General features: G+C 51.3%; 1 protein-coding gene across 1 annotated transcript in view; it reads right to left on the bottom strand.

The window, feature by feature from the left end:
• TNFRSF8 (TNF receptor superfamily member 8) overlaps nt 1-22,248 on the bottom strand; it is a gene marked incomplete at its 5' end in the record, with an annotated part of 58,232 nt that overhangs the window by 29,379 nt on the left and 6,605 nt on the right. Inside the window, 5 exons of the mRNA XM_081086125.1 lie at nt 3-119; nt 2,462-2,622; nt 3,023-3,116; nt 7,284-7,436; nt 15,350-15,463. Coding sequence (XP_080942251.1) covers nt 3-119; nt 2,462-2,622; nt 3,023-3,116; nt 7,284-7,436; nt 15,350-15,463 — 639 coding nt within the window. The remainder of the gene's footprint in view (nt 1-2; nt 120-2,461; nt 2,623-3,022; nt 3,117-7,283; nt 7,437-15,349; nt 15,464-22,248) is intronic.

Genomic DNA, 22,248 nt, shown 5'->3' on the forward strand with positions numbered 1-22,248 from the left:
ACCTCCCGAGCAGGTCACGCAGGCTGTGCAGCGGCCGTCCCTGTCCAGGTAGTAGTCCCGCTCACACTGCTTCCTGCAGTCGGCGGACCCCAGAGGGCACAGGCGCTGCGGGGACCGCCCTGGGGAAAGAAGCAGAGACAGTTCGGGTCAGGCCACCTTGGCAGAGGCCTCACCTCCCCGCAATCACTAAAGCCCCCCCAGCTCCGTGGCCACACCCCACACACGGCAGACCCATCCCCAGAGCAGGTCATGAGGCTCAGAGAGGGAAGGACTGTGTCTAAGGCCACACAGGAGATGAGCTCTGAGCCCCCTATACCTTTGGTCTCGCCCCCCCACATCCATCCACCATTCCCACTATGCCAGGGCCCTCGCTCCACGCTCACTCCTCAAAGCTTTGACAGCCCTTGCCCTTTGAGATCAGCAATGAGGCAAGGAGTTCTACCATCACAATGACTATTTAAGCAGGGTACAGAACCCTAGGCAATGCAATAGGGCAAGAAAAAGAAATAAAAGTGACAGTTTTTAGAAAGGGAGATATCCATCTGTTATAGACATGATATCCCTGAGTACCCAGATAATCCCAAAGAATCTGCAGGTGCATCATTAGAACTAACAAGTGAACGAGCAAGGTAGTTGGAGACAATGTTCCGATATCTGAGTCAATTAAATGTCTGTGTATGTGGGTTGAGCCATATGGAAATGCTGTCTTGATAGGTCAGCCAGTCAAATATTGGCAATTTCACACGGTTCAAAAAGAATTGGAACATGACATATTGAAAAAGATATCGTTGGGTCATCACCAGAAATATCAAATACCACCCTAACCGGTTTGGCTCAGTGGATAGAGCATCGGCCTGCAGACTCAAGGGTCGCGGGTTCGATTCCGGTCAAGGGCATGTACCTTGGTTGCAGGCACATCCCCAGTGGGAGATGTGCAGGAGGCGGCTGATTGATGTTTCTCTCTCATCGTTGTTTCTAACTCTCTATCCTTCTCCCTTCCTCTCTGTAAAAAATCAATATTTTTTTTTAAAAAGAAATATCAAATACCTAGATCTCTAACAGAAACATGTAAACATCTCTACATAGAAAAAAATAATAAAGCATTACTGGGAGAATTTAAAGAAGGCCTAAACAAATGTAGGGCTATGCTGCATACTCAACACTGCAGCAGTGGATTCTCTCCAAACTGATCAACAGCTTCACGGCAACCCTTACCGAAATCTCAGCAGGACATTCGGTGGGATTTGAAAAGCTTATTCTAAAATGTATGTGTTGTGCAGTGGTTGAGCACTGAACCCATGAACCAGGAGGTCACAGTTCAATTCCTGGTCAGGGCACATGTTGGAGTGTCAGTAGGGGGCATGCAGGAGGCAGCCATTCGATGATTCTCTCTCATCATCGATGTTTCTGACTGTCTCTCCCTCTCCCTTCCTCTCTCTTAAATCAATTTAAAAAAAAACGTTAAAAACTAACTTTAAAAATGTATGTGGAAACGAAAATTACTAGAAGAGCCAATTCTAGAAGAACAAAGCTGAAGAAGTTGCTCAGCCATCCAGGAAGACTTCCCGAAAACCTGCAGGAATTAAGACAGTACAGTGTTCACACAACAGACAAGAAGACTCATGGAACAGGAGACAAAGTCCAGAATCACACCCACACAGACATGGACTTTTGACATACATTAAAGCTGGCGTGCAAAGCTGCGGGGAAAGGATGGTTTATTTGGTAAATGGTGTTGGTTCAACTAGATATCCACGTGGACACTTTACCATGACCGCTGCCTCACACCATACACACGCACCAGGGAAGATGGCAGAGCTCAACATGGAAGGCGAAGCAATAGTGAGCACCCGTCACAAAGGAAAAGATGGACCGATCCGACTGCATTAAAATTAAGAACACCTCTTCATGGAAAGACACCGTGAAGAGAATGAGAAGGCAAGCCACGGGGTGGGGAACGTATTTGAGCACAACTGTAGGACAAAACCCAGAATTATAAGAAGTCCTACAAGTGAATTTTTTTTTAAAAAGCAACAAGAGAAATGAAAAAATTACATTTGCACAAAGATTTTTCAGTATTCAGTATAGCCCCAAAGTGGAAACAACCCACATATCTGTCTAAATAAGCCGTGTGGCGCACCTCTACCATGGGAGGCTATTAAGTAATAAACAGGGGAGGCTGGAGGGCCCCAACCCGTCGCCATGGGAACCAGGAGGGCGCCAAACCGACCCCTGCAGAGGCTCACCCGCTCTGCTGCAAGCAGCAGCACCGACCTGAGAGTCCGGCACTTGGGAGGCACCCCAAACTGCTGTTAAGTGAGTGGGTGCCCCCACTGTCTACTCTGGCTCTCAGGCCTCAGCCTCTCCTCCCCACACTGACCCGGCCCACCCCGCACGGGTCACCCACCGATCAGACACCGTTGCTATGGGAAACAGCCTGTAGCTCCTCTGCAGAAATTACCTGGATCCAGCCTGGGCTTCCCCACGGGGGAGAGAGAGTTGGGAGCCCTCATCATTTTGGAATCAGCTTCGGGGGTGAGAGGAGTGTCCCCTTCAAGAAGCGGGGTCCTGGCGTCGGAGCTGGCTGAGGTCAGGGTGGGCTTGGCCGGAGGGGTGGTGCCGCTGGGAAAAAAGCCAGAGATGGAACGGATGGTTCTGCTGATGGGGCCGGGGAGGTCTGTGCTCAGGGATAACCGTTTCTATGGCGCAGGGGGCCCCAGACCTCCTGCCCGCAGCCCCCGGCAAGCCCCTGTCAGGGAGCCAGGGCTGTGTTTTCTACGCCTTCTGGGCTTCCTGTGCCTCCTGTGCCTCCTGCGTAATCAGGGCAGGCAGAGCACACAGTAGGGCCTCAAATGACTTGCAGGGATGGCCTCTCTCCACACTCACTGCTGTGCCCGGGAGCCCAGGCACCCTGTGCTGAACCCCACCTGCCTCCCTCCCCCCAGCCCAGCTATGGTCCAGGCACCCTGTGGGTGAGGCAGCCCCACCCTTAGGGGAGCTGGATGGGAAGGGCCGGAGTCACCTGGCAGGCGCCCTGCAGTCCTCCGGGCCTGTGCCGCAGTCAGGGCTGGTCCCCGGGGAAGGGGGCTCGCAGACGGTGTCCCTCTGCGCTGTGCCTGCAGGGGACACAATGCCTTCAGACTTGGTATTGAGGAGTCCGCAGACGCCAGGAATAGACTTTTACCGCCGCAAACCAGAGTGGTCCTGGGTGGGCACTTGGCAAACGCAGTGGCATCTGGTGTTCACACCTGCCCAGCTCCGTTCCCCTGGGGGTAAAGCAGCCTGATTTTCCCTGGGACCCCCCCCCCCAATCTCAGTATCTGTTTTAGGGCTGATTTCCTCCCCTCCCCCTTCCCTTCCAGGAGTAGCCATGGGGCCAGGATGGACCGATCAAATTATTCCATTTCTTCCATTCCTCTGGCCAAGATGGATTGGCTCAGGGATGGGCACGTGACCTAAGCCACACCTGTCTGAGATGCAGTGTCAAGGTTTTACTTTTGGTTGTTGGAAATGTAGGCCGAAGAAGCAGTCTCCCCCCTGGGGTTGGGTAGGGAGCAAGCCTGGAGCTGCTGGGAGGCGTCTTACAGACACCTAAGCATAGGAGATAGCGATGAGAGGCAGGAAAGGACAGGGCGCCTGGATCCAGCCATGCCTGAAGCTACCCAGAGCTGTCCCCGGGCTTTTTAGTTACATGCGCCAAACATTTGAGATTTTGCCACTTGCAACCCTAAGAATCCTGAAGACTAACTGGGTGGAAGCCGAGTGGGGAGGGAAACTCACAGCGCTCACCATCACGTGGGCCTGGGTTTGCCTGTCACCCCTATCGAGTCGTAGCCACGCCAGACAAGGCAAAGGATTATAGTAAGAACACGGTCTTCCCCGGGCTGCTGTCGGGACAGAGAGGCGCCCATGCGCCTACCACACGGTGGGACACCCAGCAGGTGCCCAGGGAGTACCATGTCCCTTTCCGCATCTGGACTCCTGCCCCGTCGCTGAGACAGGACCCGGGGGTGGCCTTCAAACCCTCGCCCGATGTCCTCCGCTCGGTGGTCCTGAGCGATGTGCCTGCCACCTGGGTCTCCGTTTCCTCCCTGCACGATGGAGCTCATGCAGTCTGCCTCGTGGGATTTTGTGAATTTCAGGAACAGGAGCTGTGCAAGCTCTTAGCTGGGGCTTGGCGAGACTGAACTTGACCCAGAAACTACTTCCCGTTTTACAGTTGGAGAGATGTTGTCCCCTGGGAGAGCCCACGGGGGAACCTAGAAGTTAGCCAGGGTTTGGCAGCCAAAGGCTGAGCCCTCCCAACGCCGCCCTGTCCCACAGGAAGATGATGAGACCACACAGGTCATTTAAATCTTCTAGGAGCCACATTAAAAAACAGTACAGCCCTGGCCAGGGTGGCTCAGTTGCTTGGGCATCAGCCCCTGCACCAAAAGGTTGCTGGTTCAATTCCCAGTCAGAGCACACGCTCGGGCTGCAGGCTCGATCCCTGGAAGGCGGCAAGCAATCGATGTTTCTCTCTCAGCAATGTTTCGATCTCTCATTCCCTCTCCCTTCCTCTCTCTCTCTAAAAATCAATACAAAAATATTTTAAAAAGGTAAAAATAGCCCTAGTTGGTTTGGCTCAGTGGATAGAGTGTCGGCCTTCGGACTGAAGATGTCCTGGGTTCGATTCCAGTCAAGGGCACATGTCTGGGTTGCAAGCTCAATCCCCAGTGTGATGTGTGCAGAAGGCAGCCAATCAATGATTCCCTCTCATCATTGATGTTTCTATCTCTCTCTCCCTCTCCCTTCCTCTCTGAAATCAATAAAAATATTTTTTAAAAGTAAAAAGAAACATGCGAAATTAATTTAAATATGTTTACTTAACTCAATGGATCTAAAATATTGTGTCAGCAGGTAATCAATATAAAAAATAATTATGAGCCCTAGCTGGCTTGGTTCAGTGGATAGAGTGCCAGCCTGAGGACTGAAGGGCCCTGGGTTTGATTCCAGTCAAGGGCACATGCCCAGGTTGAGGGCTTGGTCCCCAGCGTGGGGCATGCAGGAGGCAGCCGATCAATGATTCTCTCTCATCATTGATGTTTCTGTCTCTCCCTCTCTGAAATCAATAAAAATATTTTTTTAAGTAATAATTATGAGATGTTTTACATTCTGTTATACTAAGTATTTGAAATCCATGCATATTCTATACTGATAGCGTATCTTAATGCCACTGGACACATTTAGGTGCTCGATGACCACATGTGGCCAGCCACTGGCATCGCCTCAGGCAGGGTGGGTAGGGGCAGCAAAGAGAGGACTCTGGCGCCACCGTGTGGCAATCACAGGAAATCACTGGTCCACACGCCCTAGTTCAGTGATGGCGAACCTTTTGAGCTTGGCGTGCCAGCATTTTGAAAAACCCTAACTTAACTCTGGTGCCATGTCACATATAGACATTTTTTGATCTTTGCAACCATAGTAAAACAAAGACTTATATTTTTGATATTTATTTTACATATTTAAATGCCATTTAACAAAGAAAAATCAACCAAAAAAATGAGTCCGCGTGTCACCTCTGACACACGTGTCATAGGTTCGCCATCACTGTCTGGAACAACTGAACTCAAGGCATTTGACAGATGGGGAGACTGAGGCCCAGAGGGCGTTGGGAACACACCCCACAGATGCAGAGCTCTATGAAACCCCAGGCATCAGATGCTCAGTCCGGAGCGCTTCCCACCCCACCGCCCTGCCCCTGCTTCTGGGTGGCGGGCTTCTGCGTGTCCCTTAGCAGAGTGTTTTGCGTGACCCAGCTCAAGGCTGAGTAGGAGTTAACTAAGTGAATGGGGAGGGAAGGGTGTCCCAGAGCAAGGGAACAGCATATGCAAAGGCCTGGTAGAAGGGGAAAGTGACAGACCAGATGGGGCCCAGTTAGCAAGGGGTGGTGCTGAAAGCTGGGCTGGAGGAAGGAGGGGCCACACCACGGGAGGTCCTGGTGCAAATCGCATCCTCGAGACCCTGCAGATGGGTGCGCTTTCCCTGCCTCCTCCACGAGGCACTAAATGACTGAACAGGAAAGGGGAAGGCAGGCAGGCCAGGGGCCGTGGGGCCGGAGGAGGGTCCCCTGGTCTTCCCTTTGCTCCACATATCTCAGACTTGGAGCCCAGCAAACCAGCAACCCAGAGATGCCCACGTACACAGGCTTTAAGACAAGAGTCCCCTAGCCCAGCCCTCGGGGCTCAGTGGCTCAGTTCCCGGTCAGGGCCCATGCCCGTGTTAAGGGCTGGATCCCCAGTGTGGGGCTTGCAAGGGGCAGACGATCAATGAATCTCTCTTATCATTGATGTTTCTTTCACTCTCTCCCTCTCCCTTCCTCTCTAAAATCAATAAAAATATGTTTAAAATATATTTTTAATACAAGTCAGTATTTATTTTATATTAAATATACTACATAAAAATATATTTTATTATTTTTAGGCAGGTATGTGAGGGAGACACACACAAAATACGATGTGGTTTTGCAAGGGAGGTTGTGGCTGCCTGCCACGGGGAGAAACTGGGGTGAGAGCAGGAGAGAGAATTGGGAGGCAAAATCTGTGGGAATGGTGGCTGGGCTGGCTGGGAGGTCAGGGAGAAGAGGGAGAGGGTGGAGGAGAGGAAGTGGGATGGGACTTTGGAGAAGGACCAGGACACGAGCACTTTCAGCCCCAGCGGACATGGCTCCCTCTGATCCCCTGTGGCAGTGGCACCTCTTCTGGGCTGTGGTCCAGCACCCACCTGCTCCCCCGGCCTCCCTTCTGGAAGGGCCTCCCCATGCTGCCCACACGGGACCTGTGGCCTTTATTTCCTCTCTGGCCTCCTGGCCCTCCTTGTCAGACAATCAGAAGCCCAGAGAAGGTAAGGAAGTTGCCTGAGGCCACACCGCAAGTTGGGGAAGAAAGCGGTTTCCAGTCTCGAGCCTGGTGCCCAGCCTCTTGCTCCTCTCACTCCCAGGAGTCTCCCAGGACAGACTTAAGGTTTCTCTCTTGCCCCCAAGAACCCCGAGCCTCAAACCATCCCAGACCCCCTCCAGCCAGGCCTGTGCCTTGGGCCCCCAGGGTCTCTCTGAGCCTGGGACACAGGGGAGGGGAGGGGCACAGGGGCCCTGGTGCCTGGCCCACTGATGGCATCATCCATGTGAAAGAGCTGTGATCTGCCCCACAGGGAGGCCGTGGGAGGCGCGGGGTCATCTGGAGGTTGGCAGGGCTGGGACGGTGTGGGCACAGATCTCAGGCCCGGGCTGGGGGTGGGGTACTTACCGGGGAACTTGACAATCGTCCCTGGGGGGCAGACGGAGTGGGGGAAGCAGCGGGCACAGGAGTTGGCGGCTGACGTGACACAGAACGTGCCGGCCCGGCACTCACAGACGCGGGGGGAGTTCCCCGAACATGGCTTCTTCTCCACAAGGTCGTCTAAAGGGCACAGAGGAGGGTCACAGAGGACAGAGGGAGGGCGAGGGAAGGGACAGTCTGCCCGCGCGAGAGAGGGCTGCTGCGGCCTTCCGCCGGGCAGGCAGGGTCCTGAGGCAGCCACCTCCCAGCCCACATCCCTGGAGATCACTAAACTGGTATTAAAAATAAATTAATGTCCCAATTTTAAAATAGGGCGCCAGGCCTGCATGGTACAGTGGTTGAGTGTCAACCTATGAACCAGGAGGTCATGGTTCGATTCCTGGTCAGGGCACATGCCCAGGCTATGGGCTCGATCCCCAGCGTGGGGCGTGCAGGAGGCAGCCAATCAATGATTCTCTCTCATCATTGATGTTTCCATCTCTCTCTCCCACTCCTTTCCTCTCTGAAATCAATAAAAACATATTTTTAAAAAAATAAAATGCACAAAAAGGACATGGCAGAACATTAAACATGTGTTTCTAAGTGAAAGAAACCAATCTGTAAAGGCTGACTCCACTCTATGACGTTCTGGGAAAGACAATACTATGGCGACAGTAAGGAGACCAGTGGCCGCCAGGGTCCAGGTAAAGGGCAGGGGAGGAGAGACAGGCAGAGCACAGAGGGTTTTAGGGGCTGAGACTACCCTGCAAATCCTGCAACAGTGGACACAGGACATGACACGTTTGTCAAAAGCCATAGAACTTCGAACACAAAAAGTGAACCTTAAAGTAAACTATGAACTTTAGTTAATCGCGCACAGGTACTGGCTCATCAGCTGTAACAATACACCACACCCATGCAAGGTGCTCACAATAGGAGAGACTGTGGGGCGTAGCAGAGAGGGGGCCATAGGGGGAACTCACAGTACTTTCTGCTCAATTTTTCTATAAATTGAAAACTGTTCTTTAAAAAAGATCTATTAAGGCCCTGGTTGGTGTGGCTCAGTGGATAGAGCATCGGCCTATGGACTGAAGGGTCCCGGGTTCGATTCCACGTCAAGGGCACGTGCCCCAGTTGCAGGCTCCATCCCCAATAGGGGGCGCGCAGGAGGCAGCCGATCAATGATTCTCTCTCATCATTAATGTTTCTCTCTCTCCCTCTCCCTTTCTCTCTGAAATCAATATATATATATATATATATAATTTTTAAATGGCTCTTCTACCTTTAAAAAAAAAAAAAGATCTATTAAGTATTTTTTTAATGAGCCAAGGATTTAAGAAAATGTTTTTCCAGAGAAGATACACAAAAGGCCAGTCAGCACATGAAAAGATGCCCAACATCATTAGTCCTTAGGAAAATGCAAACCAAAACCACAATGAGATGCCACTTCACAGCCACTGGGATGGCTGCAGTCGCCAAGACAGACAACAGCAAGTGCTGGCGAGGGTGTGGAGAAACCAGCAGCTCACACCAGGCTGGCGGGGATGGGAATTAGATTGGGCTGAGGAAACCAGTGACGGTTCCTCAAAAATGTAAGCATAGATTTATTGTTTTAAATTTTATTGATTGATTTGAGAGAGAGAAAGGAAGGGAGAGAGAGAGAGAGAGAGAGAGAGAGAGAGAGAGAGAGAGAGAGATGTCGATTTATTGTTCCACTTATTTATGCATTCATTGGTTGATTCTCGTACATGCCCTAACTAGGGATCGAACCCACAACCTTGGCATATGGGGACAACTCTCTAACCAACTGAGCTGCCCAGCCAGGGACAAACATAGATTTACCTATGATCCAGCAATTCCTCCCCTACATAGCTACCCGAGAGAACTGAAAGCATATGTCTACACAAACACTCATACAGGGTCAGAGCAGCTCTATTCGTTACAGCCAAAAAGTAGAGCTACCCAAGTGTCCACCGACACCACAAACAAAACGTGGTCCATCCATCAAAGCAATCACGCTCAGCCGTGAAATGGGGTGACGTGTGACCCCTGTTCCGTCCGGATCAGCCTCAAACACACTACAGTTAGGGAAGCCGGACACTGAGCCACACACCCTGGGACTCCACTTCCATGAAACGTCCAAGGCAGGCAAGTCCACAGAGACGGAAAGTGGGTGGGGGGGATGGGAGGAGGAAAGACTTGGGAGGCAATGGGTTTCTTTGGGGGGAGGTAGAATGTTCTGGAATTTGATGGTGGTGGTGGCGGCACAGGGTGAGTCCAGTATAATAAAATCACTGCACTGTACACTTTAAAATGGTGAATTTTAGCCCCGGCTGGATAGCTCAGTTGGTTAGAGCATCATCCTGATACTCCAAGGTTATAGGTCTGATCCCCAGTCAGGGCACATACAAGAATCAACCAGTGAATGCATAGACAAGTGGAAAAACAAAGTGATGTTTCTCTCTCTCTTTCTCTCTCTCTCTCTCTCTCTCCCTCCCTCTTTCTCTCTCTCAAAATCAATCAATAAAATATTTTAAAATAGGGACTTTTACAAACTAAATGAACCACAATATCCCAATTATGTTAAAAATAAGGCGCTAAGCCCTAACCGGTTTGGCTCAGTGGATAGAGCGTCGGCCTGCGGACGCAAGGGTCCCAGATTCGATTCCAGTCAAGGGCATGTACCTTGGTTGCAGGCACATCCCCGGTGGGGAGTGTGCAGGAGGCAGCTGGTCGATGTTTCTCTCTCATCGATGTTTCTAACTCTCTATCCCTCTCCCTTCTTCTCTGTAAAAAAATCAATAAAATATATTTTTTAAAAAAATAAGGCGCTAAGTATTAGGAGGTCTGCACATGAGGCCCAGGTGTGCAAACTCCTTTTATTGTTCCCTAAAGCACATATATTAAAAGGGTCAGTAAATACTGTTACACAACGCAATGTCAGCAGCTATGCATTTGCTAACTTCTATTAGGGTAACCAATTACTATTCATCTTGTTAATAATTATGTGCTAAACCTACAGGGCACAAAGGATACAAATAAAGAGCGTTCACTTTTTTCTATTAATAACGTCTGGTAGTTATTAGTCAGAGGGAGCCCAAAGCAAGGCCAGCAATGACTGACTGTCCTTCTCCATGCTTGCAGTCTGACCATGCTTTGAAATCTCATAGACTTCGGTTTTGCGGTGACCTGAGCATTTGCTGAATTAAGCGCTAAGCATTTAAAAATACCAAACAGGCCCGGTCAGCGTGGCTCAGTGGTTGGGCATCAACCCATGAACCAGGAGGTCGCGGTTCAATTCCCGGTCAGGGCACACGCCTGGGTTGTGGGCTCAATTCCCAGTGGGCCGTGTGCAGGAGGCAGCCGATCAATTGATGTTTCTATGTCTCGTTCCCTCTCCCTTCCTCTCTGAAATCAATAAAAATATATATATTTTAAAATAAAGAAAGAAATAAAAACACCAAACATACTAAATGCATTATGAAAAAAATTGTTAATGGTGAATTTTATCTCAAATAGAAAAGTCACTGGTAAAAGTAATGAATGAGTGAACGCAAACATCCCTGGAGAACAGTAAGGGGCTTCCTTGGCCAACCAGAAATGACAGACTCCCTCCAATGTGGGAGGCAGACGGGACTGATGGAAGAAGGCGGCCACAGCCCAAAATACGTCCCAGAGGACTGTGCTGGGAGAGGCCCCGGGATGCGCCAGTCTCTGCGTGGGGCCCAGCAGGGACGGGCCCCAGGGAATGGGACAGGAGCATCCAGGCGGGTCAGTGTCCCAGATTCCTCCTCCGCTGATGCCGCAGAGCTGGAAGCCAAGCATCTCCCCAAGGAGGCTCTGGGGGGAGGGAGCTGGGCGGTGCCCTGCGGCTGGTCAGACCTGTGAGGAAAGGACCCTGAAACCCAGAAGACCAGCCACTGGCAGACCTGTCCCTCCCACCTCCCCCATGGCCACTGGAGTGGGTTCCACAAGGAAACCAGCATGAAGATGAAAGGGTCCCAACTCCTAGGAATAAACTTAACTAAAGAGGTAAAAGATCTCTACTCAGAAAACTACAGGATGTTGAAAAAAGAGATAGAGGAAAACATAAACAGATGGAAGAACATACCATGTTCATGGATTGGTAGAATCAACATCATTAAAATGTCCATACTGCCCAAAGCAATCTATAAATTCAACGCACCTCCCACTAAAATACCAACGGCATATTTCACAGATCTAGAACGAACTCTCCAAAAATTCATCTGGAATAAAAAAAAGAGCCCGAATAGGTGCAGCGATCCTGAGAAAGAAGAACAAAGTAGGTGGGATCTCAATACCAGATATCAAGCTGTGTTACAAAGCCACTGTTCTCAAAACTGCTTGGTACTGGCACAAGAACAGACATATAGATCAATGAAATAGAATAGAGAGCCCAGAAATCGACCCGAACCAATATGCTCAATTAATATTTGGCAAAGGAGGCAAGAACATACAATGGAGTCAAGATAGTCTCTTCAATAAATGGTGTTGGGAATATTGGACAGATACATGCAAAAAAACTAGAACACCAACTTACACCATACACAAAAATAAACTCAAAATGGATAAAGGACTTAAATGTACGACGGGAAACCATAAAAATACTAGAGGAATCCAAAGGCAACAAAATCTCAGACAAATGCCAAAGCAACTTCTTCACTGATACAGCTCCTAGGGCACTTGAAACTAAAGAGAAAATAAACAAATGGGACTATATCAAAATAAAAAGCTTCTGCACAGCAAAAGAAAACATCTACAAAACAACAAGAAAGCCCACTGCATGGGAGAACATATTTGCCAATGGTATCACCGATAAGGGTTTAATCTCCAACATGTATAGGGAACTCATACAACTTAACAAAAGGAAGATAAACAATCCAATCAAAAAATGGGCAAAGGACCTAAATAGACACTTTTCAAAAGAGGACATTCAGAAAGCCAAGAGACATATGAAAACATGCTCACTAAACAAGTCACTAATCATCTGAGAGATGCAAATCAAACAACAATGAGGTACCATCTCACACCTGTCAGAATGGCTATCATCAACAAAACAACAAACGACAAGTGCTGGAGAGGATGCGGAGAAAAGGGAACACTCGTGCACTGCTGGTGGGAATGCAGACTGGTGCAGCCACTATGGAAGACAGTATGGAGTTTCCTCAAAAAAACTGAAAATGGAACTCCCATTTGACCCAGTGATCCCACTTCTAGGAATATATCCCAAGTAAACAGAAACACCAATCAGAAAGGATATAAGCACCCCTATGTTCATAGCAGCACAATTCACCATAGCTAAGATCTGGAAACAGCCTAAGTGCCCATCAGTAGATGAATGGATTAGAAAACTGTGGTACATCTACACGATGGAATACTATGCTGCTGTAAAAAAGAAGGACTTCTTACCATTTGCAACAGCATGGATGGACCTGGAGAGCATTATGCTAAGTGAAATAAGCCAGTCAATGAAGGAAAAATACCACATGACCTCACTCATTTATGGATAATAAAGACCATTATAAACTTATGAATAAAAATAGATACAGAGGCAGAGCAACATCGAGCAGACTGTCAAAGTACAGCGGGAAGGCCGGGGAGGATTGGGGGGTGGGGGGGGGGGTAAGAGATCAACTGAAGGACTTGTATGCATGCATATAAGCATAACCAATGGACACAAGACACTAGGGGGTAGGGGAGGCCAGAGGAATGTGGGGGCGGGGGGTGGGGTGGGAAGGAGACATATGTAATACTCTTTGTAACACTTTAAGCAATAAAACAAAAAAAAAGATTAAAAAAAAAAAAAGATGAAAGGGCCCCAGACTCAAACATACACTAATGCTCGAGGAAGCAGACACAGGGGAAACAGCCTGTAGAGTCAGTACAATCAATATTCTCAGAGGAAACAGAGCCATGAAAGGGAGCCCCCTACCTACCCTCACACCCGGCTGGTGGGATTGTGAATTGGTGCAGCCACTAAGGAAAACGGCACTTGAAAATAAAACTACCTTATAACCCAGAAATTCCACTCCTGTGTATTTATTCGAAGAAATCCAAAACACTACATCGAAAAGATACGTGACCCCAATGCTCACGGCAGCATTAGTCACGCTAGCTCAAAGGTGGAACAACCAAAAGTGCCCATCAACACGGGCAGATAAACATAGAATGGAATGTTGTTCAGCCTTCAGGGGGAAGGACATTCTGACACATGCTACCAGGTCAGGCACCGTGAGAGTTATGTGAGTGAAATAAGCCAGCCACAAAAGGATAAAATTGCATGATTCCACATACATATGAACTTCCTGGAGTACTCGATTCATAGAGTAGAATGGTAGTTGCCAAAGGGTGGGGGATGGGGGGAGCTGAGGAGCTAATGTGTAATGGGGACAGAGTTTCAGTTGGGTAAGATGAAAAAGTGCCAGTCCTGGCCAGGTGGCTCAGGTGGTTAGAGCATCCTCCCAATACGCCAAGGTTGCAGGTCCCATCCCAGGTCAGGGCACATAGAAGAATCAGCCAATGAATGCATACATAAGCGAACAACAATTCTCTCTCTCTCTCTCTCTCTCTCTCTCTCTCTCTCTCTCTCCAAAAAATCAATAAATGTTAATAAATAAATAAATGTCATCATTTTAATGCCATAGATAGTATTATCTTATCCTCTTAAAAATTCCTTCTTTCCATGTATGTGTAGTCTAGCTGCTAGCCTACCCGTTCTTCTCTCTATACAGAGAAGCGTCAATCATCCAGCGATGGGGGAGGGGCAGAGTTGGCTTTCTTCCTTGCGCTTCTCTATTGGTTGAATTTGGGGTAGAGAACGCCTATAACTTTCACTGATTCAAATGCAGGCATTCGTTTTAAAACTTGAAAGCGCCACCAGAGAAATGCTCACAGAAACAAAGAATGGCAATACTAGTATCAAACAAAAATGGAATCCAGGCAAACACCTTATGAGGAACAAAGAGACAGAAGGTCCAACTTGCCAAGAAAACATAATGTTCATGAACATTGTACCTAATGACACAGCTTTGACATATACAAAGCAAAAACAGAACACAAGGAAAATCTGATGAAAAACAAGCATATTGGGAGACAGGTTTTTTAAAAATATGTTTTTATTGATTTCAGAGAGGAGAGGAGACGGAGAGATAGAAACATCCAGGATGAGAGAGAATCATTGATCGGCTGCCTCCTGCATGCCCCCTACTGGTGATCAAGCCTGAAATCCGGACTTGCACCCTGATTGGAATCAAACTGTGACGCTCAACCTCTGAGCACACTGGCCGGGCAGGAAATAGATTTTAACACATCTACCTCAGAAATCAACCTTTGTGAAGGTGACAAAACTAAATAAGAATGTGTATTGTTTCCATAATACCATGAATAAACTTAATCTAATAGGTATATGTAGAATTCTGTATGGAAGAAATAGAATATACATTTTTTTTCCAAATACACTAAACATGCTAAGAAATAGGAATATTCATTAGGCCAAGAAATCACAACACATTTCACCACCCCCCAGAAAGCCCACACCAAAGCAAAACACACACCACGTAGCACACAAACCACATTCATAAAGCATCATAAGAAATTCACAACAAGGTGCTTATTTGAGAGAGTTCTGCTGGAAGCTCTTGGTGTCAGACCTTCACTCCAAACTCCAGGTGGGCCCCTCACCAGAGTCGTGTGACTCTGGAAAGGCCCTTAACCTCCCTCAGCTTCTGAGTCCTCACTGTAAAGCGGGGAGAAGGAAAGAATCTTCCCCTGTGGGTCCTGCAAACATTAAACTCAATAAATGTGAGTCCCTCCCTTGAGGAAACACGTTAACTAAGTCTCTCCAAAAAGCATGGGCGCAAAAGGTCATGGCTGGTATCAATTCACAAATCCAGAGGGGTAAACTGAGGCACCAGGGAGCCAGGTCAGAGTGCAGTCACCAAATCTCGATGCTCCCCCCCTTCTAGGTTCTGTCTCTCCCCAGAGGGCCCCCCTCTTTGCTGGAAGGAGCCCTGGAGGGGAGGACAGGCTCTTACCTCTGCAGCTCACGCAGGCTGTGCACCGGTTGGCCCTGTCCAGGTAGTAGTCCTGCTGGCACTGCTTCCTGCAGCCGGATGGCCCCTGCGGGCACAGATGCTGTGGGGAGGACCCTGGAAAAGAAGCGGAGAAGCTCCAGGCCAGACCACCTTGGCAAACTCTCAGGGGCACCCCTTCCACTCTCATCCCCGAAGCCCTTCCCAGCAACACTCCTAAACCCCCCAACATGTCAGCGCAACTCATGACGGAGGCGTTGATGCCCAAGAGGGCAGGCCTTGCCTCTGGTCGCCTGGCAGGCAGAGCAGCGCAGGTCAGGGAGAAGAGCTGGGCCTGGATTCCAGGGCTGCCACATGCTAAGCGAGTAGCCTTGGGCAAGTGACAGTGACCACAGGGGTACTACGTTAATAATAGGATCATTGAAAGGATTAAAGGGACTGTGAAGACAAGCATGCGTAGTCCCACAGCAGTCCAGGCACACAGCAGGCACTGGGTGAGCACTGTTTGGGGTTTGTTTTGTACTATATTTTTATTGATTTCAAAGAGGAAGAGAGAGGGAGAGAAAGAGAGAAACATCACTGATGAGAATCATTGATTGACTGCCTCCTGCACGCCCCACACTGGGGATCAAGCCTGCAATCCGAACATGTGCCCGACTGGGAATCGAACTGTGACCTCCTGGTTCATAGGCTGACACTCAACCACTGAGCCACACTGGCTGGGCAGGAGCACTGTCCTTATTATTCCCAGAGTCCCCTGCGTTGTGGGAACTGGGGAGCCATAGTCCTAATCCAGCCTGACTGAGAGCTGGCAAAGCACCCAGCAGGCCCTGATGGGAGAGGCATGATGCTGAGACCGAATGCACGGGGCAGATGTGTTGGGAAAGTCCTGGATGTCCACAGGGTGTTCACCTGTCCTGCCCCACTTTATGTCTGTGAGTTCTAGCCGGGATGTCTCCAACAGCCCTTCAACTGAGCACGTGACCCAGGCAGGCCAATCAGAATGCTTCATCCTTGATGATGGACACATGACCCACGCAGACCAATCAGAATGCTTCATCCTTGAAGATGGACCCATGACCCAGGCAGACCAATCAGAATACTTCATCCTTCAAAATTAGCACGTGATGCAGGCAGGCCAATCAGAATGCATCTTCTTCAACACTGTGATTGGTTCATGGGACCCATGCCAGCCAATGAGCCCATCTCTGAGTTTCACAAAAGCTACTGGAAAAGAGCCCCCTCTTTACTGGTTCCTGGTTCAAAGGGCAATTTGGGCCAGAGCTGTCCTGTCCTGGCTGCTGCAGCTCGGGCTGGGTCCACCTGAGAAGGAGGTGACTCCGAGGCCAGGAGAGGCCACAGACGTGGAGAAATGGACTCCTGATGACGTCATTCAAACCCGAATCTATGGCGCCATGGATTTCTCTGTCATTGAGCCCACTGTTTCTCTTTTGTCTTGTTTGGACCTGAGTCAGGCTTCTGTTAGTTACAACCAAAAGGCTCTAGACCAGGGGTTCTCAGCATTGCCCGGGCCCCTTCGTCATTAGGGGGCGCCTGTGGACACTGCGCAGAATGATGTTTTCGGTGCACAGAATTCGAGGCCGAGTGACTCATTTGGGGGTGGGATTTTCCCGCTCAACTCACAGCTCCGGAGCGGCCGGGCGGGCCGGCGCAGGCACTGATTGAGGGACTGAAGACGAGGCCCTGCTCCCAGGGAGCTGACCCTCCAGCCGGGGGAGGGGAGGGCAGCGAGTCACATGGAAATCAGCACGTTCGCTCCCAACGTGGATACAAACTGGAGAGGAAAGCAGGAGCGGGGGGACAGGGGTGGGGGCAGCGGGCTGGAGAGGGAGCCCTCGGTCTGGTGGCCCCACCCGGCCCACAGGACGCAAGGAGGCTGCAGAGAGGTTCCGGGCAGCCGGCACTGGGCGGGCCAAGGCCCCGAGGGAGGCCCAGCTCGGCCTGAGCAGAGAGCAGAAAGGCCGCAGGGGCTGGAGCAGATGGAGCCCAGCGTGCTGAGTGTTGACTCATTTCTCTTCTCTTCTTTCCCGTATTCCACAGAGGTCTTCTCCGCTATCACTTTCACAATCAGAAACAAAGTGGTTCAGAGAGGCTGCGAGCTGCGGTGTCGCTCTCAGAACTGGCCCCCAAGTGTCCTCTGTCCCCTCCACCTCCAGCCACCTCTGCTCCGGCCTCTGATCAGCGGCTTCTGACTCCAAATGTCTGTCTGTCCTAACATTTCCGTCACCGCTCCCACCTCTGGCTGAGCTTTGGGGTGGCCAGGCAACCCCAGCTGCTTGGGCCCCAGAAATTAACTGCCCTGAGTCTGGGCCGCAGGTCCCTCTCCCCTCCCCTCCCCCTCCCCTTCAGGCCCTGTGTTTCTGCCACATGGAACCCCACCCAGTCCCTGAGTGGCTCCCCTTGCTCACTCCAGGCCTTGGCATCCTCCGTGCCCTCTGACCAGAGCCCTCCTCCCTCCTCCCACCGTGGCCTGGCACAGCCCTCAGGACTCCTTGGGATGCCGGCTCCTCGAGGAAGCCCCCCTGAATGTTCCAACCAGTTCAGGTCCCCCAGGAGCATGTTCCCTCAACTCCCAGCAGCACCGCCCTAGATGCTAACAGCCTGTCGCAAGGGCTTCCCAGCCCACAGGCCGCCCTTCTTGGGAAGCCGCCCCCGTCCCACCTCTGCCCCTGGCAGTGGCCCAGGGCAGTCCTGGCTCGGGGACCAGAGCGGAGGTGAACATCTGGACTCAGTGCTTTGTTCTTGGCTTTGGAGTTGGGGATGAAAGATGTTTGCCTGGTGTTTCTCCTGTTTCCCAGGGGAACTGCAGGCGTGGAGGGGGACTGTGGGCCAGCCAGGCTTGGCCAGGGGCAGGGCGGCCTCCCCTCCTCCCTGCTCGCCGCCCTGGCAGAAACCCTCGGCTCCTGGCACAAGGTGGGACACACTGCCTTGGCCCCCATCAGACCGTGCTCTCCAGCTGGCACCAGGCCTGGCTTCACACGCCCCCCCCCACACACACACACACCTGGGCAGGGAGGCCCCTCCCTGCGGGCAGCGGCTCTGGGCCCAAGCAGGAGGCTGATTCCGGAAGCAGGGTGCAGAGTAAGTGAGGGGTTTGGGCTCTCCTCGGATATGCTCTGCTGCCTCCCAAATGCAATGCCATGGGGGTCAGCACCAAATAAGATGGAAGGGCTTGGGGTCCCGAGTTAGACGGCCACATGCGAGCCCCACCTGAGCCACTTACTGGCCTGGGACCATGGACAAATCCCTGAGCCGCACCGTGTTCCCCATCTGGTTCAGTGAGCTCATATGTAGGCAAAGGGCTCAGCACAGCAGCTGGCACGGAGCACGCTCCATCCATGTCAATCACGGCCACTGTGATGGAGCAGCGAGTGAGCTCCCCGTCACCAGGGGTGTGTAAGCAGAGGGCTGGGGATCAGCTGTCAAGGATGCTGGAAAGGACTTTAGGGGCCTGGGCCAGAGAAGAGGTTCGGTGACATCTGACTTCACAATTTCAAAGGTCCCCTGTTTCCTTCCTGCACCAGCCGCCCCCGCGCCCTGCCACACAGCTGAGCGCCGATGGCGGAGGGGAGGACGGCGAAATGTCAGAAATTTCCCCAACACACGGAGGAAGGGGTTTTTGTGGGCTTTTCGTTTTTCCTCTCTTGTCTGCCCGGAAGCACAAGGTCAATAAAACTCCGCCAAAATGCCCCTCCCACCACAGCGGCAGGAGGTGCTCAGCCACCCCCAGTCACTGCAGGGCCGTGGGGCAAAGGGCGCCCCTCCTCCTGGTCACAGTGTCTAAGCGGAGGGAGGCTGGGACCAGATGCCTCTCTCCCCACCCGCTCTCTGGCAAGGCCCCACCAGGCTGGGGTCACGGGAGCCGGGGGATGTGGGAAGTGTCTGCCTTTCTCGTGCAGCTGGGATCGTGGGACAGACAGGAGAAGGGGGAGGGGGAGGGGGAGGGGGAGGGGGAGTGGGTAGTGGATAAGGGGTGGGTGGCCAGCAGAATGGGAAGAGAAATGGGAGTGGGGAGGAGAGACAGCAGGAGGGCCAGTGGGCCACACGCTCCGGAACTCTGGCTGCAGTCGGCCTGGGAGAAGCAGGGTGCGGCCTGGGAGAAGCAGGGTGTGGCCTGGGAGAAGCAGGGTGCGATCAGCCACACAGCATGGGCTGGTGAGGGCAGGCTTCCTGGAGGAAGGGGTGCAGGACTGCAGCGGGGGTGGGGGGGCAGGGGGGCAGTGGGGGAGGGCATCCCAGGTGCCCACAGGCATGAACAGAGGCCCAGAGATGGGAAAGCTCACAGTAGGTCCAGAGGACACCAAGCACAGCAGCTCCTACAGAAAGGCCACGGCAGAAAAAGCCGGAAAGGTGACCAGTGGCCTCGCTGTGAGAAGGAGCAATAAACAATGTCTGAGGGCTGCATGGACGAGTGGATGGAAAGGGGGTGGGGAGGGGTGGGGATGGATGGGAGGGTAGATGGGAGGGGGAGAGGTGGCCCTATGGACTGAACTGTGTCCCCTCCAGATTCATATGTTGAAGCCCTAACCACCAATGTGACTATATTTGGAGACAGGGCTTTTGGGAGGTCATTAAGGCTAAATGGGGTCATAAGGATGGGGCCCTGATCCAACAGGATTGGTGGCCTTATTAGAAGAGAAAGAGATCTCCTGTTTCTCTCTCTCTCCTCTCTCTCTCTCTCTCTCTCTCTCTCTCTCTCTCTCTCTCTCTCCCCCCACCCCCACACCTCCCTCAGCCATGAGAAGGCAGCTGTCTGAAAGCCAAGAAGAGATTTCTCACCAGAAACCAAGCCCTTCCAATACTTTGATCTTAAGATCTGTAGCCTCCAGAACTGAGAACATAAATGTCTTTGGCCTAAGCCCCCCAGACTCTGGTATTTTGCTATGGCAGCTTGAGCAAACTGAGACAGGTGGCTAGGTGGATAGGGGATGGGAAGAGGGATGGGAGAGGGGAGGAGGGGGATCTGAGGAGACGGCAGGAGGGCCAGTGGGTGAAAAAATAGGCAAGTGGACAGGCAGGAACATGGGTGGGTGGGTGGCCAGCCAGTTAGGCACGAGGGCCACAAACACTAAGAACAGACAAACACGAGGACCCACCTGACATATACTTCAAAACCAACACTAACCCACAAAATAAAGGCAAGAAAGTTCTATTTTTCCCCTATAATGACTGAGCAATTTTTGGAAATAGAAAATATCAAATTCTTTCCCTAAATGCTTCTCTCGGTCCTCCGTTGGCCTGAGCATGGGCTCCTTTGGCCCTCGTGGTCTGGGAACAGATGGACCAGGGTTCCTGCCCAGCTCAGGCCATAGATCCCCAGGGACCTGTGCATTGTGGCCTGTCACCCTCCAGACGGCAACTCTTGGAGGCCGAGAGGATGGGCGTCCAGGCCTGGAAATGAAGGGCGGTCAGGGGATATCGACAGCTTGACTCTGGGGTCACAGAACCCTGGCTCCGGCCCAGCCAGTTCTTCCATTTCCCAGTTCGTGACCTTGGGCAAGTTCCTTAACCTTGCAGCACCCCCATAGCCTCATCTGCAAAATGGGAATCCTGAAGGATAATTGTGAGGATCTGATGAGACGAAGCAATGCATTGTGAAGGTCTCAGCCTAGTGCACATACAGTACATGCTCTATGAGGGGCAGCTAGTAATTAAAAACAAGAATTCACAGCCCGGCCGGCATAGCTCAGTGGTTGAGCGTCGACCTATGAACCAAAAGGTCACGGTTCGATTCCCAGTCATGGCCTATGCCCAGGTTGCAGGCTCAGTCCCCAGTGTGGGGCGTGCAGGAGGCAGCCGATCAATGATTCTCTCTCATCATTGATGTTTCTTTCTCTCTCTTCCTCTCCCTTCCTCTCTGAAATCAATATATATAACAAGAACTCATGGCGGGAAGGCCTTCAGAACCGATAGTCAACATGACAGTGACGACGTTGGCTCCCGTCTTGCCCACACCCCCAATCCCCCCTCCCCCAGCCCCAGCACCCCACTCACCCTCAGGGCAGCGGTAACAGCACCTCCCGGCAGCCTTGTCATAGTGGCGGTTGGGGTGTCCAGCACAGGGGTCCGTGGGGGCTCGACCCTGGAGGGTAAGACGAACTGGTGAGGCCCGGTGGGTCCCAGACACCCCTCTTCCCTCCAGACCAGTGGTTCTCAACCTTCCTAATACCACGACCCTTTAATACAGGTCCTCATGTTGTGGTGACCCCCAACCATAACATTATTTTCGTTGCTACTTCATCACTGTAATGTTGCTACTGTTATGAATCGTAATGTAAATATCTGACATGCAGGATGTATTTTCATTGTTACACATTGAACATAATTAAAGCATAGTGATTCATCACAAAACAATACGTAATTATATATGTGTTTTCCAATGGTCTTAGGCGACCCCTGTGAAAGGGGTCGCGACCCACAGGTTGAGAACCGCTGCTCCAGACCCTCAGGTCCCAGGAGGCCAGGTCTCCACTCACTGTCAAGGCCAGGCCTGAGACCAAGCCTCATGTTACCAAAGGGACAGAAACACCTGTTCTCACATCTCCTCGGACCCCAGCCTCCATAACTCAAGGCTCCCTGCTTGAGCTTCAACTTATGAACCAGGAGCTCACAGTTCAATTCCCGGTCAGGGCCCCCACCAGGGTTACCAGCTCGATCCCCGGTGTAGGGCAAGCGGGAGGCAGCTCATCAATGGTTCTCTCTCATCATTGCTGTTTCTATCTCTCTCCCTCTCTCTGAAATCAATAAAAATATATTTTTAAAAAGAGAGAGAGAGGAAAGTCTTGCTGAGACTTTGGGGAAGGACTTCTGTCCTTCCTGATAGAATGAAAGGGGGGGCATGAAGCAGGTTTCTGGGTTCACCCACAACCAGGAGCTCCAGG

This window comes from Myotis nattereri (genome assembly GCF_964212035.1).
Source record: "Myotis nattereri genome assembly, chromosome: 3".
Classification (NCBI taxonomy): domain Eukaryota; kingdom Metazoa; phylum Chordata; class Mammalia; order Chiroptera; family Vespertilionidae; genus Myotis; species Myotis nattereri.